At 37.5% G+C, this 17,923-nt stretch overlaps 1 protein-coding gene across 1 annotated transcript in view; it reads left to right on the top strand.

Moving 5' to 3' along the window:
* The window catches only part of Slc2a13 (solute carrier family 2 member 13), a 322,693-nt gene that overhangs the window by 217,488 nt on the left and 87,282 nt on the right, over positions 1 to 17,923 (top strand). Inside the window, exon 5 of the mRNA XM_004855003.4 lies at positions 15,231 to 15,394. Within this exon, the coding sequence (XP_004855060.1) occupies positions 15,231 to 15,394 (164 nt within the window). The remainder of the gene's footprint in view (positions 1 to 15,230; positions 15,395 to 17,923) is intronic.

The following is a 17,923-nucleotide window of genomic DNA, read 5'->3' as shown; positions in this document are numbered from 1 at the left end:
TCTACCCTCTGGTGCTTAAGAAAACCTACTGCACAGTACACAGTAATTCCTGACCCCATTTCCCCCTTTTCTTACACATTTGTGAAAGGACCCATTCTATGATTTATGTTCCCCTGCAAGCGTGCTCTGTGGGTTTATGTTCAGTGATGCTAAGAGCTCTTAGTGGAGAGTTCTGTTCTCTTTGAGCCTGGCAGGTGCTCTGTGTCCTGCTTAAGGGACAGCATATTTCTGGGGTATTCTTTGTAACTGGTGATGGTCCAGCCATCTGCCCTCTCTGGAGGTGTCTTTGTAACTACTTGCCTTTATTATTGTTACATTTTATGAAATTCACTATGAACGACAACTTAGCAAATATGCTCAACCAGACAAAAGGCTTTATTAAAAAAAAAACTTTCTATACTTTTTGTAAAGAAAAAGTGGTAAGTAGGAATAGGATTTATGTTCTGTTCTGTATGTAGAATGAATAAAGTAAGAATTCCTAACCAGGTGCTTGGTATCCTATGTTTTTATGAGAATGGAATGTAGCCCCTTGATGTTGAGCTAATTACACACTAAAATACTTAGCATTGTCTCTTAGCAAGTTTGTATTTTCATAAGGTGTCTGTGATGGTTGAGAGATATATACACAAAGCACCTCTTTACACTACTTGTTATTTAATAAATGCTTAATAGATATTACCTCTTTTATCAGGGAATAATGTCTGCCCTTGGTTCCAACTCTAAATTTGAGTCTCATAGACACAGAAAATCCTCAGTAAATATTACCCCTTATTCTTGTTTTTTTGTTCCATATTTACTAATAAAGTAGCTTTACATTTTCATCATAAGGAACAGGAAATAGGAAATGAAAAGGTCATTTCTAGCACTAATTCTACACATAAAATAGTAAAGATGATACAGTCAATTGAAACATAAAGAAAAATTTAACTCAAAAATGCTTGCCTCATTCTCCTATTTTTTCAGATTTACCTAGTTAATTCGATGCTTCCTTCACTCCGGTATCTGCGATTAAAGTGAATGTCCTTCGTGTAGTACTCCTTCAATAAATGCATGCAAACTGATGAATAGCTTTTCTTCTTCGGGTCACAATAGGTAGAATTTTTCCTGTATTCCTGAAAGATGCTACGGTTGTGCTAGCCACTGAACACTCTTGTCCTGGTGTTGCATGTGTGCACATGGAGTGAGCCAAGTACAATTTGGGGGCTTTTCACTGGAACATCAGAGGGCACAGTGCTGTCAGTGTTCCCTCCTCAGACCAGCAGCCTAATTTACTCTTCAGTAACGTGTTGGTATGTCAGGCCTCCCTCTGCAGTTTCTTTCCCCAGGGCTGTTACAGCTCATCTAGTTCTCTGCTATTAAAAATTGATTAGCTTTCTTTCCCTGATATTTGGAAAAGGAAAAATAAGATTTATCTGTATTAACTTCGATGTCTTCACTCACTTCAACTTCTCCTCATTTCAAACAAAGTTTGAGGGAGCTTAGCTACGTAGAGAAGCAATAAAGTAAACTTTAAAGTTAGTGATTCAGGAAATAGGTCAAAGTGGGAAAAGGATGATTTCTACACAAGAAACTTGGCTGGAGAATAGTGTCTGTACAGACTGTGTCCAAAAACCTGCCCTTTTCAAAATGGCCTTTGAACCACCTACTTGAGAATTTCTTGATATGAATCACATTCCCAGATGGCAAGGTGAGGTTCACAAAGAGGATGGATAACAGAGGATTTTGGATTTGTTAACAATCCTCAAATGATTCTTACTTACATTAAACTTTGAGAATCATGTTGCTCTAAATGATTTAGCAAGCTAATACAGAAAGAAAGACATGCTTTGCTCCGAGATGGAATGTTTCTGGGTAAGAACAAATCACTTGCTTTAGTGAAGTGCAGAAGTTCCACTGCTATACTAACAAAGGATTTCTCTGTGGGTACTTTTGTGATGATTCAGTACTCATTAATATTAATCTATTTTTTCATAAAAAGTTTATTATAATAATCCTTGGTTACAAGTATAAGTTATAGGATCTAGAAGATTTAACTCATGCCACAGTTCCTGCATCTGTATTGTAGTAGAGGGGACAAGAAATGTTCTAGGTATTTCGTCTGCATTAGATGAGTGAGGAAAGTCAGTCACTTTAGCATCTCACTCACAGGCATGCATTCTATTTCACCTGCTTGCTCCTTTCCTGTAGGCTCTTCTTTTCTTCAGGAAATGCAGTCATCATTTCCAAGGGTTGGAGAGTAAACACTGGAGAATTGCAAGTGAGGCCAGTCTGTGCGTTTTTCTCAGTCTGTGGGAACTGAGCAGTTCTGACCTGTATAGCATCCTGTTCCTCCCATGTGCCTTCTTCCCCCAGGATGCAGGTTCTTTTCCATTTGATCCTGGATCCCTTGCATCAAGGTCATTTGTCTTAGCTACTTTCTCATCACTGAGACACAATACCCAAGGTGCTCAAGTTAAAGGAGGAAAGATTTATTTTGGCTCACAGTTTGTGGAAGTTTCAGACCATAGTCAGCTGGCTCCAAGGCGGAACAGCATGTCACAGAGGCATGGCAGAAGAGAAATAGCTCATGGCATGCCAGGAGGAGTAAGAGAGAGGGGTCAAGAGAGGATGGAAGGAAGGAGACAACACTCTTCCAGCCATGCCCCAATGGACCCACCTCCTCTGACCAGGCTTTATCTCCAATCACATGTAGTTATAAACTCCTCAGTGGACTAATCCTTAAGTATCACAACCCCATGATCCAAATGCCTCCTCAAACCTCTACCTGTGAGAGCATGAGGCTTTAGATATAAACTGTAATAGGCATCTACAAAATCATCACCATTCTGATCATTGCCATCTCTTGTGAAATCAAAACCAAGGATTTCCTTCCTACTATAATGTCTGTCTCTGTCACTACAGTTTTTCTAGTCGGTGAAGCAAATAGGCATTTGTCATCCTGCTTAGAACTTATTCTCTCACCCAGGTCCTTTCCAGTTCTCCCTGTGTATCATCCTTGGCTGAATTTAAATGCTTTCCCCAACTAAACCCAGTGGTAACTACCATCTTAAATTACTTGCCTCTTTATAGTTTTTAAATCTGGATATCTGAGAAACAATAATATGACTGATTGGAATCACTGATTAGCTGTTTGGACTATGTTAATGACTGCCTTCTTTGTTGTGCTGCTCCCATAGAACCCAGCCCATTGGGATGTAGCTTGAATTTGTCTTCAGGCTTCCCTCAGTGAAATGCAGACTCCAGCCCTCCCCAAACAGTTCCAAACTGTGGCCTTTTTATCTCCTTCTCTGTCTAATGCATAATAGGCCCTGAATAAATGTACTTCACTTGTATTTGATTGAGACCTTGGGCCATTTTGTAGCTATTTTCTATTAAAAAGTCGATTTCCATCAGCATGTCTAGATATTTGTTGAATAGTTAAGCTAGGATTATTGCTGTGCTTATTTGTAGTCATCAAGAGGTGGAAAATACTGTTTGATAAAGAAAAAGAAAGGTCTTTATCAGAAGGTTAAAATACTTATGTAAGTCCTTTATGATTATTTTGATTGGCTTTACTTAAAATAATTGGATTTAGTTCACAGAGTTGAGGGCTGGTGTTGCTTAAATACATTGTATTTATTCTAGTCTACCAAATTTTAATACATTATATGAAATGTTTAAGTAAGGTGTGTTTGTTATGGAAAATTGGAAACATAGAGAAGAAATGTTGTACTTCAATCTACCCATCTAGAAATAGTTTGTCTGGCATTTTAGTGTATTTGTTTTTCTTATTTTGATAAGTGAGATTCTACTTTTCAACATACTTTAGTATCTTGCTTTTTTTTCCACTTCATCCTGCATACTTTATGTCTGTTTGGTCCAACTTGTGATCCTACAGAGATACAGTTATAAAAAATAAGCATACTTAATTTTTGCATAATCACATTTTTGTGACCATGCTCCAAAACATTGCTTTTATATAGAACAAAAAAAATAATTCGCAAACTTTTACTTACAAACATTTGAAAGCCATTACAGCTTAAAATAAAATACTGTTTTATTCCCTTTTGATAGTCAGTGCTGAGAGCAGTGCTTTTCCTGAAGTAAATGCCAAGTCCTGCCCTTCTGCACACCAGGGCTCTTAAGCTTCCTGAGAAGAATTTTGAATAACTACCACCTTTTTTTCTCTTGTTTGCTTTAATGAGGTGTTATGAGGGCACAAGTTGTGAAGCTAAGGAGATAATAAATGGTGGATGGAAAGAAAGAGTAGTTTGTGTCCCTGTCATGCTGGAAAGCCCAGGAGTAACACACACGTAGTCCTTTGTAAAGTAGTGTGCGCCTCTCCAGGCATGCAGGCACTGGGAACTTGACTGGACCAGTGAGGTGGAAAGGAGTGTAGAAGAGGAACAGGGACAGGGAGACCGGTGAGGAGTGTGTTAAAAAAAACCAAGGTGTCAAGACACAGCCTCTACCCTTCCCTCCTATCCTCCTTCAGGGGACTTTTTTAGTTGTCTAGGTCCTCTGGATTGAGTACTGTGTTCTGAGTATTACTACAGGTATTTCAGAATATTCAAAATTAGTCATAACTAAAAACCACTGAATTATATATTTTTAAAAAGCAGAGGGCCGGCGATTTAGCTCAGTGGTTTTGCAGCCTGCTGCGCAAGCGCAAGGACCTGAGTTCGATACCTGGTACCAAAAAAAAAAAGCAGAGTTTAGGGTACCTGAATTATATCTCCATAAAGGTAGGTATAAGGAGGGAAGGGGGGGGAAGGGTCATAACATTCCACTCATTTATTTTAGTTAACATTTAATAAATGTTTCAAAAAGTCATAAACTTGCTTTGGCTTTTTTAGGGGGGCTTACAGTCTAGTACAAGGAACATGCTGCATGTTTAAGTAACTAATTGCAGAAGAAAGTGGTGTGTGTTGTAAGAGATACAGATAAGTTGCTGGGGAAATGGAGAAGTGAATTTTAGTAGCTGATGTTACAGAAGAAATTTAGAAATATGTGAGTAGTGACTCACAGTCATGCTTTATGCAGAGTGGTTGGTTAGGCTAGTGGATCTGGAAGCAGTGAGACAAAAGAATGCCTGTGTGACTGCACATCCTTCCTTGGGAGCATCAGGCAAGCTCTCAGCCTTGGCTGAATAGATTGGAATAGAGGATGAAAGGGAGGTGATATGAGTGTGAATCTTGGAGAATTTCTCATGAGCCAGATTTGTCCATTTTTTCTAGATCTTTTCAACTGATGGGTATAAATGCCGAGTAAAACAGTGATATAAACAGAGTTGCTATTTATGACGTGCATATGACAAAGAGGTAACAGGCCAGGGAATTTCAGAATGGTGGGAAAGAGTGATTATGGTAATCATTTAGGGAAGTAGTTTTGAAGGTAGCATGAGCATCACCTGAAAACTTACTTGAAATGCAAATTCTCTGGTCCTAGACCTACTGAATGTGTAATTATTGTGCGGATGGGGACAAACAGTTTGTGTGTCTTAACAGATTCCCTGGGTTATTCTATAGCATACTAACACCTGAGATTATCTGAGTTTAGAAATATAAATGGTCCTCCTATAGTCTCGGGGAAGTGGCAGGGATGAGTGATGATGGATACTAACTAAAAGGAGAAGGAGTGAAGAACTGTGTGTGGAGGGAATTTAAGTGAGCTGAGCAGCTGGGCAGTACTGGCCAGAGGCCGGGCTGCTTGAGAGTTGTTGGTGGTGGAACAGTTAGATTTGTAGATATATGTGGGTGATCAGCGGTGTGTTGCCCCCACCAGTGATGACCCAGAGTAGAAGTGGAGGAGCACTTTAGTGAGGAGTTGTGACTGACCAGAAAGTAGGTACAACACCAAATAAGGGGGATTAAAAGTGGTGCATTATTTTCTTCATCCTCCTCTTCACCCACACTATGCCCTCTGGATCAGAGGAATCCAGGATGTCAGAGAAAACAGTTAGGCCCTGGGTAAAAGAGGGGAGCCTCATGCCCACATTTAGTTCAGAGGGCACAGAGAGAGTGTGGAAGGGCTGGGAAGAGCAGAAGACTGGGGCCGATTATTGCATGTGTAGCTGAGTGTGGAGGTAAATGGCCAAGTGAAAACAGGTGGCCTGAAAGCTGGTTGCTGAAATGAGCAGGAAATTGAGGCATGATGAAGCAAAGTGAAAGTCCTCTTAGCTGATAGAATCAAAGTCAGCATTTCTTTAGTTAGTTGAAAAAGGCAGTTAAGAAGAAATGATGTACACATACCTTAAACAGCTTAGTTTTCAATATATAGTAATTCATCATACTACTGTTTTAACTTCCCAATTGTTCTTCTTGCATAAATCACAGCTATATTATCATCTGTGAATTACAGATGTTAGTTCAAATGGAACAAGAACTGAAAGATACTTGAAGAAACCCAAGGACAGAATTCTTGCCAGCTTTTACATTTTATCTCTAATATTTGATGTTTGTGTTACACAATTGTTTTAATAAGTCACCCTTTATTGACTTTTCAAGACATAGGTTTTTAAAAAAAAATATTAACTATTAGTGTTTGTTTTATGATTTACGTATTATTTGATTAAATTACATAGTTAAAGTAGAAGAAACATAAGTAGGGAATAGTCACACCTGACAACATACATACAGCTCAACAAATGGGAGATGGGAGCCTACATGAAGTCCCAAAGTTTTTGGTGCCCATGGGAAGTATATTTTCTAGAAAGAATGAATCAGTATATCTGGTAAATTGGTGAATTGATGGTTAGAGTAGAGAGCTTCTGCCATTGCTTAAATGACAGTCTCAATTTAATGTTGCTTTACTGTAAAAGTACTATATATTATTGTAGAAAGGACAGACCAGAACATTACAAATCCAAGACAGAAATGGTCCCAATGCCATAGTTTCATCAGCTTGTGGTTGTATCTGTCCATGTCGCTTTGTATGCTTATGTGCAGTTAGTGTTTGCTATTTGCAGTTTTTGTAGCAGTGTGTGTTTGCAGTACAGAATAGTGATGTTTATTTTGAGAAACTGGTGCATGCATATGATATAACATGTCTTGATCATGTTCTTAGTGGTTCTACAGGAAGTTCAGCGATCTGATTGAGCTGAGTAAGATAAGGAAGCATTCTTTCCTTGGTTTTCAGAGGTTCACAACCAGAGTAAGGGAACTGTTCTGTTAGAGGTTGGGTCACATTGGGAGCACTGGGGATTTGTAGAGATCTCTCAAAAGTTACTTTGGCAAAATGTTTTTCTTTGCTTTCCCCCAAAACTAATATGATCATTTGAATTTTGAGGCTTTTTGTAGTATAAATAAAGATATGATTAATCAGTATGCATCCTTGAAGGTTACTGTGACTTTTGATAGTTGCTTGATTTAAGGATAGTATATTATTGACTGATATCAAAAGAATTATCTGATATACATGAAATCCTAATTTCTACTTTTCTTTCATGTTTAACTTCATGTCTTGCATCTAATAATAAACAAGGTGGAATTTTCAGTGTACAAAATATATTAAAATACTGTATCTTTGAAAGTTTTAATTTTTTAAAGAAAATGTTTGTATCTTGGTTAATTCACTTTTCCCTTAAAGCCATTGACCTATTCTTTCATAGCTATTCATGTATTTGATAAAAACACTGTCTTAACAGGAAAATATAACTCGGTTTTAACAAAAGTTTTTGTTAGAGTGACATTTAAATATCATAGTCTCATAGTCAGTATACTTTGTCACATGATATAAAATGTTGATAATACTAGGAGCTAATAAAAGGGCTAGAAATATATAACTTAAATGATGGAAGTCTTGTGGGACTTAAAGTTAATCAGTTACTCCAGAAATTCTGGGCTTATTTAACTCAGTCTGCATCCCAATGTGCACAGGACCCGTAGACTAGAAGGAAGGCAGAGTTCACAGATGACTGTACCCGTATCTGTGATGTCACTAGATCATCACACCTTTGTGCCACGTGAATCAAAATAATTGTGACCAAATTGCAGCAGTTAATTTGACCTACATAAACTGATTTTCCTTGTTGGAAGAGTTTGTTTCATACCCCTTTTATTCATAACATTTAAATCTTTATAGCTTCATGCCAGAAAAGCTTTTGCTTTATTTTGTAAGGTGGTAAACTATCATTTACTATTTTGCCTTGGCAAATAGAAATTTTAGCACAAACTTGTAGTGATCATACACTCTACCTCTCTTATTCTCTCTTACTAGTCTTTTATATTTGTTATAGAAAGTGTCATGTTTTTATTATAAACATTCTTAATTCTTTTTTGACAATTTGGGGTAGATAAATACAATAATTTCAACAAACGATTATTGAATACCTAATTCTTGCTTTCTACCTCTGTGTATTGGCAGTAGCGAAGACTGCAGGCTGTAGCCTCAGGAAGCTCAGTAATTAAGATTTGTTAGAAATTCCTGGGAAATGCTCTCTTCAGTAATAAGTTTTGCTAAGCATATACAGTATTCATGATTATTCTTTCATTTCTAGTTAAAAGCCATCATGAGGAAAGACTGTCATTACCAAAGCCTGTATATTTTCTAGAGCTATTTGGTTTTAGTCAGATTTAAACATCAAGGCTGGAAGCTGGATGTCACATAAACTCTAAGACAGCAATGCATGAGCCTGTACAGAGTGTTGGGAAGCCGGTCCTCTGTGACAACATGCTGTCCTCAGGCCTTCTCAGCTGCATTCTGGGAAGATAATAGGTGTGAGATGACCGAAGTTTGCCCAGGGACTGTTTGAAGAAGATGATGACTTGTCTGACTCATATTATGAAATGACTTTGAAAAGAGATGACAGCATTCCTGCTTTGAGACTAAAAGAAAGCCTTTTTCAGTTGTTAATGTGTGAAGAAGAATCTAATGCTTTGTGTATTTTGAATGAATACCCAGGCCCTTGAAAATTCTGAATACTCCATAAAGGTTTAGAAAGTGGTAAAGACAGTGGTAGCCCATTATTTAAATGGCTGGTATCATTTATGAATACTGAGAATTTATATATATTAAAGTATAACTTAAATGTATATTTCTACAATTCCATGACCTGACTTTTAAAAATAAGATTTGTGAATTATTCTGACCTAGATCTGGCTACCTTTATCCTATGAAAAAGAATATAGTTGTCTGAATTTCTTAAAACTACCCATTGAGTGACTATTGTTATCTTTCATTCTTCATCAGCCTCTTCTAATTGTTGACCTTTTGCTTATTTTACTGTTTACTCGCATCTTTCCTGTGATAGGCCAAATAATGGTTTTCCCAAAGATAGTTATGTCCTGATTTGTGAACCTTGAATATATTCCATTACTTTGGCAAAGGGAGATTAAGATGATATACTGAATGACACCTGCTCATCCATTTTCCTTAATTAGGGAGATGGTCCTGGATTATCTGAATGTGTTCATTACGATCAAAAGGTCCTTAATGTACAACACAAAGGCAAAGAGAATGTCAGAATAATGCCACATTCATGGGAGTTGAGCCAGGAACCTGAGAATGTAGGAAAACTCTAAAAGATGGAAGGAAACCATTTTCCCTTCGAGCTTCTAGAAGAGAATGCAGTCCTAATGACTCCTTTAGTTTTTGATGACTACTAAGACCTTTGTCAGATTACTGACATATGAATTGTTAGATAATTTGTGTTGTTTTTAAGCCACCAAGCTTATTGTGGATGAGAGCAATAAAACACACACACATTTACCAGTGTTAGAAAAAGGAAAATGCAGTGAAACTCAAGGCAGTACATCTAGGAAAAAAATGTATGTTAAAGTTGCAGTTCTTACCAAGAGGGAAATAAAATCTGTGAACTTCAGCCCCTTCTCTCACTGGGTCTTTACACAGATTAAACCACAGTCACCTTTTGCTAGTGTAATGACTTGAAATATACTTCAAGATTACACTCCCTTGGGTACAGTCTCTCACCAGTCCAACCACTTCATTTTATTAAAGCTATCTTTTCATAGTGCTGATTTTGCCCTGTTACTTCTCATTGAAGTCTACTTCATTATTTTCCATTGCCTACAGAATAAAGCCCCAAGCAGGTAACATTGCAGTTATTGACCTTCCACAATAGAAACTTCTGTCACAGCCTTGTATCATACCTCTTCATTGTCATATGTATCTTACGTTCAGTCAAAATAAAGTATTTAGGTTCTGTGAACCCAGCATGGTGTATTGCACTTCTGCCCTTCATATGTGTGTGTGTGTGTGTGTGTGTGTGTGTGTGTGTGTGTGTATATATATAATTTCCTTCACTTCCACTGTCTTTCCAGATTGTCATATCAGCTGGCAAGCTCCTGTGAATTCTTTCAGGGATTAACACAACATTAATTTCCCTGGAAAATCAAGGAACCTTCTCAATCACCTGAAATTAGTTCACTGTGCTTTACACCACACTGTAACTTGTACCCTTTGTGGTATTAAAATTTATTTATCCCATTATCTTGATTCAAAACTTGGAGAGTCTTGCCAGGTGTGGCATGGCTGACCTATAATCCCAGCACTCTGAAAGGATGAGACAAAAGGATTGCAAATTTGAGCTCAAACTGGGCAATTTAGCAAGACCTTGTCTCAAAAGAAAAGGGGTGGGACAAGGAGGAGGGGCTTCTGGGAGGGTAGCTCAGTACAAAGGCCCTGGATTCGATTACCAGTGCAACCACACACACACACACACACACACACCTCTCTTCAAGGGAGCAAAAGAATATAGTAGTAATATCTCTGGGATTTTAGTAATACACATAACTTATACAGCAACACCCACTAAGTAAATATCCAGTGACTGTGTGATTATTTTACCTGGATAACACACCACAGAGATGCTTTTGGGATCATAGGGCAGTGTTTGGTTATAATGACCTTTAAAACTTTGGTGCTATGAAAGAATTTTTTTATACCTGTTCAATTTTTAATTTTAAATAATTTTTTTAAAAAATCTACTTTAATACCACTACCTTTTTGTGTTCCCAACCTAAAATTTCATTATTTTATTCTGTCAAAACTAAAAACACCAAAATAGCCTCTGTTTTGTTTAGTTTCTTCATGGCTCCTTTTGCAAAAATTATTTTGGACAGCATATCTATTCATAGAACATTGGGGAGACTGAAATATGTAGCATGGCAAATCTCACATTCTTTTTGCTTTAGATAATTTGATTTTTCTCTCAACATTTCCATTTCCTGTCTTTTTAAATTGGTTATTTTATGTTAGTTTCTGAGAGGATGCCATTTGGTTTGCCTTGCTGTACACATCTATGAAAATGTATTAAAGTAGAACTTGGAAACTATAAAGCATTACTCAGATGGGATGGATTGTCTTCATAATTTTTATTGTCACTTTACACTCTGATTGCAGAATATTCACAATTTTCATAATAGGAATAACTTCACTGGGTATTTCCCTTTTTCATCTTTTTTTTTTTTTGGTACCGAGGAGGATCGAACTTGGATCCTTGCGCTTGTACAGCAAGTGGCGAAACCACTGAGCTAAATCCCCAGCCCTAAATTTAGAACTTATTTTTTTTTTTTTGGTACTGGAGATCAAACTCCGGTCCTTGTGCTTGCGAGGCAGGCAGTGGAACCACTGAGCTGAATCCCCAGCCCTCCCTTTTTATAACAGTTGTCAGAATTCAAAACTCTTAAAATGGTTGGTATAATTTTTAGTGTGATCCGTAAAACACATCTTTCATGTTGCTTAGTAATTTAAAAGTTTAGTACTTTAGACCAAAGGAAAGCACCTCTTTTAAAGATGAATGTGTTTCTACTAGTATTAGTACTTTACATATGAACTATCATTAATTAAAGTAATAAATAGAAGCCATTGAGGAATCAGTGAGACAAACATTTTAAAAGATTTGACTTTGAAATATATGAAAGTGTTAATAAATACCTGGAAACTGTAAATTTTAAACTATGGCAATAACCAACTTGATTTCACATACTGCTTGTATGCTTGGTATGTGTTGGATTTGGGTAAAATTTATTTTAGAATGGCTAAAAATTCTAGGGAAAACCATTTTTCAGAATGTGCCTTTAGGAATTAAATTCTACATTTCATCATGAATCAGTAGGAGTATTTTTTCTTTGTTTTCAGGTCAGCTTTAAAGTAATGGGCTTATATAGCTTCTAACATCTCCACCAGAAAAGAACTGTTCTGTGAGAAACCTGTCATCCTTAAATATGACAAATTTGTCTTCTAATGTGCACCAACAAACTTGAATTATAGTCTTAAAAAGCTGTCCTCCAGTGAACTCATTTAGCACAAAATGAGTCTTCAGAACCTAATCATCTAGGCTGTGCTAGAGATTTGACTTCACCAAGGAGTCCACTTTTCCAGGAACCACACCATTCTCATATACCTCTTATAACGTGATACTGAATATACCCTGACACTTTCTTATTAGGTATTCTTTGAAGAGAGAAATTCTTTGCTTGTTCCATTTCTAGCATTTCAACACTTTCTTATTACATGCAGTGAGTTGCTTTATTCTCTGCGGGACATTAGTTCACAATGTTTAATAACTTAAGATTCATACCATCAACTTGGAGTTTATTCTTGATAGTTTTAATGAAACCACCAGCTGCCACTATCCTTAGTGATAGGAAATGCTTCACTTTGGAAGCTGTCAGCCCTCTGTATTAATCAGCTTTCCTGCCACTGGCACAGAATACCTGATATCTACAACTTAAAAGGAGGACAGATTTATTTTGGCTCATAGATTCAGTGGTTTTCCTCCATGGCCATCCAGCTCTAAGACAGAAAAGGCATTGTGAAAATGCCTGGCAGAGAAAAGCTACTCTGAGCTTTGTCTGCTTCATGGCAGCCAGGAAACAGAGAAAGAAGGGAGGAACCAGGGATAGGACTATACCCTTCCAAGTCAGGTCCTCCATGACCCACCTCTTCCAAATAGGCCCCACCTCCAAAGATGAGACTTTCAGGGGATATTTTGCATCTAAACTATAACATTCTATCCCCTAAAAAGGCTCATGTTCATCTCATTATGCAAAATGCATTTAGTCCATCTCTGAATTACCAAAGTCTCAATAGTTAGCATTGCTGAAAAGTCCAATTCTAAAGTCCCCTCTGAGACTCAAGGCATACTCTTAGCTGTGAGCCCCTATAAAAATTAAAAAGAAAGCAAAAACACTTTCACTATACAGTCTTATAGGGTTAACATTCCTATCCCAGAAGAGTGGAATAGGGAAATAGAAAAAAAAAAAATCAGACCAAAGCAAGACAGTAACCAGCGGGGGAAACATTAAATCATGTAGCTACATATCCAGCATCCTGGGCAGGTTGTGGTGAGATGTCAGCTCCAAAGGGCTTGGCCAACCCTGTCCATATAACATTGCCAGTCTCAGCCCAGATGGCTTCTCTCTTGGACTCCCTGTGCTTATTGCCTGTGACTTCCTCAGCAGACAATCCATATTTCTGCCATCTCCAGTGTCCTTAAATATCCACTGCAGCTATGGCTTCACTTTCACAGCTTCACACGCTGCCCTCTTAAGGGCACACTCCCTGGTCTCCCCAGCCTTCTTGTGAAATCTAGGTGAAAGCCTCTATGACCCCAGAACTCTTTTATTCTTCGTGCCTGGAAAACCATCACCATGAAAATGACACCAGCATCTGCTGCCACTGAAAGCAGAAGCTGGGTGTCCTTGGACCATGACTTCAGAGGCCCTTGAGTGCCTAGATGACTGAACTCCAGGAACTATTTCCCTAGGCAACCCTAAATGAGCTGGACTTCCTGGGGCTCTCTTGCAAAAGTAATGTCTTTTAAAGTTGTTTGCCCTTTTATATCCTTGAATCTGCCAAGAGTGGGGTCTGGCCAATTCCTGAAATCCTTCAAGCCATCTTCCCTATTGTCCTGATATAATGTACTTGGCTTCTTTTTAATGTTAATACTTTCTGCAACCATGGTCTACTTTGCCCCAACTTTGCAGGCACTTCATTTCTGAAAGACTGGAAACTTTTTGTTTTGGCACTCCCTTTTGCTCATGATTTTCACTGTAAATCTAGCTAAAAGAAGCCAGCAGTACGTATGCCATAGCCAGAATGTTGGGCTGCTTTGAAATGTTTTTTATCTGCCAGATCAGTTAGTCTGCCACCCTAATCTCAGTCTCAAAACTCAGTCTAGAAAGTCTCAAAACATAAGCAAACTACAGACAAAATTTCTGCCACAGCATTAACATGCACGGTCTATAATACAACTACCAAATGAACCTCCCAACTTATTCCCATCTGAAACCTCCCAAGCCTGGCCTTTGCTGTCTGCATTCTTATCAGCATCTGGTCTTCTGAGTTCTGACCAGAATCACACATCAAGCACTACTCACAACATTCTAAGACAGTGGTTGTGAACCTATGGCATGCGTGCTGCAATGGACATGCAGAGCCCTCTCTGTTGGTGCATGAGCCAAGTCACCCCAATAGCTGAGGATTAGGTAAGAGGCGTTTTTTCTAAATTGAAACCTCAGTATTCATATTTAATTGCAGTGTTGTCACTTTGTGATAAATAAATGGGTTGTGGGTTGCAGTAGGGCATTCAGACTCCAAAAGGCTTGCCATCACTGTTCTAGAGCTTCTCTTATTTGCATCTCCAAACCTTTCCAAACTCCTCCTACAAACCAGTTCCAAAAGCATCTGAATCGCATAGGTACAGTCAGAGTACTTACTCTACTCTTGGTACCAGTTTTCTGCTTTACTTATCTTGTTGCTGGGATAAAATACCCAACACCAACAACTTAAAAGGGGGAGAGGTTTGTTTTGGCTCAGTTTCAGTCCATAGTCAGTTGACTCCAAGGCAGAAGCAGCATGGTGAAATGGCTGCATACATTGTAGTGGCCAAGAAGCAGATGGAGAAAGGAGCCAGCAAGAATGCACCCTTCCAAGTCACACCCCCAGTGACCCATGCCCTCCAACCAGTCCCTACCTCCCAACACAAGACATTTAGAGGATATTTTAGATCTAAACCATAACACCCCCAATCCACTTGCTTGAGTGCATTTTCTTGATTATAGAAAGTACAAAAAATAAATGAATCTGAACACAATTTCTGATTTGTGATTCTTTAAACAACTCATATGAACTCCCCTAATAACTTCATACTATTGTAGTTAGCCATGATTTTTCTTTTCTTTTTTTTTTTTTTTTTTTTAAGGAATCCATTTTTTTTCTCCTTGAGTAACTGTTTCTTTAAAAAAAAACACCACTCAGCAACAGTTGTTTCATTCTTTGTCTTGCAGGTACTATAGTGCAACCATCCTGCAGATGTCTGGTGTGGAAGATGACAGACTCGCAATATGGCTGGCTTCAGTTACAGCTTTCACAAACTTCATTTTCACACTTGTGGGAGTGTGGCTTGTTGAGAAAGTGGGCCGCAGAAAGCTTACGTTTGGTAGTTTAGCAGGTAGGTACATGGATGAAGAATTCAGTTTAAAACTTTTTCCTAATGATGACAGTTGACTTTCCAGGACATATATACTTTCTACTGGTTTCTTAACCAAACAATATAAAATTAGTGTGATAGTGCAAAAATTTTTAATTAAAGAGTATGAACCTTACAAATTTATGATATGTGACTAGAAATTAGATTGTAAGTAGAAATGAATTGTAAGACAACATCTGGATCTAGTAAAGGATTTTTTTTTTTTTATTTGGAGTTTGCCTCAGAGGAACAAAAGTGAAAGGAATGATCTTATCTGTCTTTGAAAAACTTGCTATTAATTAACTCATTTTTTAACATGTTGTATTTTTAAGTGTGTTTAAACTTGGAATGATATGGAAACAAATTTGGAGCATTTTTTTTCAAATCCCTTCCAACAGAACCCTACAATTTTTTAACAAAATAAGGATGGTACTCTTGGTGTTTAAAACAGCCCTAAATTCTAGACTAAATTTTGATTGGTTAAGTGTTTTCTATGATAGTGAAATACAAAATCTTTCATGCTCTCAGGTATCTTTTGTGTTTATTTCATTTATTATTTCTCTAACATAAGGGCTATTTCACTTCGTAGACTACAACTTTTCTTTGACATTGGTCACATCTTATTTTTTTAAATTTTCCTACTTTTCAATTAGTTGTACTCTAATAGTGCCTTTGTAAATATATTTGGACTTAAAATACTCTTTCCTTTAAAATATAGTTTCCATGACAGCATTAACTAAATTCTATTTTAACCTAATTGTACCTAAAACAATGATGTAATAGTACTGTTACAGCACTTGTCCCAGATTTTGATAAGAAAATACATTCTGGGTTCCAAATTCAATTTACTGGGAATGCATACCTTCCTTTTAGATGTAGTGGAATTCTTCTACCTCCTGTTTTTGTCTGAGCAATGGAAGTCTGGTAACATGAGTTGAACTGAAGTTTTCACACTGAGACAAAGGTGAGAAATTGATTAAGGAACAATGGTGATTGCAGTGGCCAGGGTATACAGGGAATATGAGGGTAAGTGAAGAACGGTAGGGCAGAAGATAAGATTTAAAAACCATTCATCTATAAGCCTGGTGAAGAAAGCAAAGGTGAGTAGCCTGGAGGAAAAACTAAAGAGAAGCCTATTAGATGTAGCAGATAGTAGATGCTATGAGAACATAGACTTTTAGTTAATATAAGAAAAATATTCTAATTACCCAGAGCTATCCAGCAGTGAAGGGAGCAGTATCCTCAGGCAGATAAACAAAAGCATCAGCATGGATTGCCAAGAGTGCTGTGTTGCAAATATATTCCTGCAGTGTGTTAGAAATTGAATTTGCTGACCCCTTGGGTTCAGGTCAACACTATGAAGAGATAATAGCTGCTTTTAAATTTTTTAAATGGATATTTTTCCTTTTCAACATACATTACTACCTTAAGAGGACTATTTTTAAATAGAATTTAAGTGCCTAAATTTGGGATTTGTCTTTTGAGATTTGGGGAAAACTGCTGATTAAACTTTTTTTTTTTTTTTTTTTGAGCAGCCTGTGCCTCTGTCATAGTCCTTTCTTACCAGTTCTACAGAATTTTTGAGGCCTTATTGATATAGAACCAGATAGTCTTTGAGTCTGAACTGTGTGGCTTTGGGTAAAGTTCCATTTTCTGACCTATACATGGGGATTATCATCTCTGTACTGTTGTAGTGAGGATTTAACACATTTATGTATAGCATTTAAAATACTGCATGCCACAGACAGTAAAGTACTCAGAGCATTTAGCTAATACAGCATTATTATTGCTGAAGAGTGAGACTGTCATTTTAGCCACAGTGCAAAATCAGTCCTCCCTCATTGTAATCCAGGGACTCTCCTTAGCTTTTCTAGCCAACACCATGTTTCACCTCCCTGCTGTTTTGCTGAGAAGTCCAGTACCCTACCGCTGATTATTAACCGCTTAACAGTTCACCCTGAGCATCACTTGGGCAGTGCGTTTGTTTACACACTATCCCAAGCTTTGCTTAGGCAGATGTCATTTCAACCAGTCGATTCTTCTACTGAATAAATTTGATAAAATAGTTGGGGTTTTTTTGGCTTTAATTCACATTTATTTATTTATTTTTTTAATATATATATTTATTGGTACATTTTAGGAATAAAATATTTACATTTATCATTGGGTGTTTGTACCAGAACATGATGCATCTTAGTTTTTATTTTTTCTCCCATTACCTGTGCACCCTTCACCCCCTCCACCCTTCCCTATCTACACCGAGTTTGATTCCATTTTTTTTTTCTCATAATTTTTTTCTTTCCCTTCTTCCTTTTCCCCTTTCCCTTCTACCATCCCCAAACCCTTGGACCTTTTCTTATTTCAAATTATCAGTTATTCATTTGAATCATTTTTATCCTTATTATAGCTAAATGGATGCATATTGAGGCCATACTCTTAAGTGAAATAAACAGGACACGTGTAAATACCGAATAGTTTCTCTAGTGTGAGAAACTGAAAGTGTAAATAAGG

The sequence above is a fragment of the Heterocephalus glaber genome, unplaced genomic scaffold (assembly GCF_053883595.1).
Source record: "Heterocephalus glaber isolate CG9 unplaced genomic scaffold, H.glaber_assembly_v1.0 deba00001733, whole genome shotgun sequence".
Taxonomy (NCBI): Eukaryota; Metazoa; Chordata; class Mammalia; order Rodentia; family Bathyergidae; genus Heterocephalus; species Heterocephalus glaber.
The sequence above is the reverse complement of the archived record's forward strand: the minus strand, read 5'-3'. Positions and strand labels throughout refer to the sequence as shown.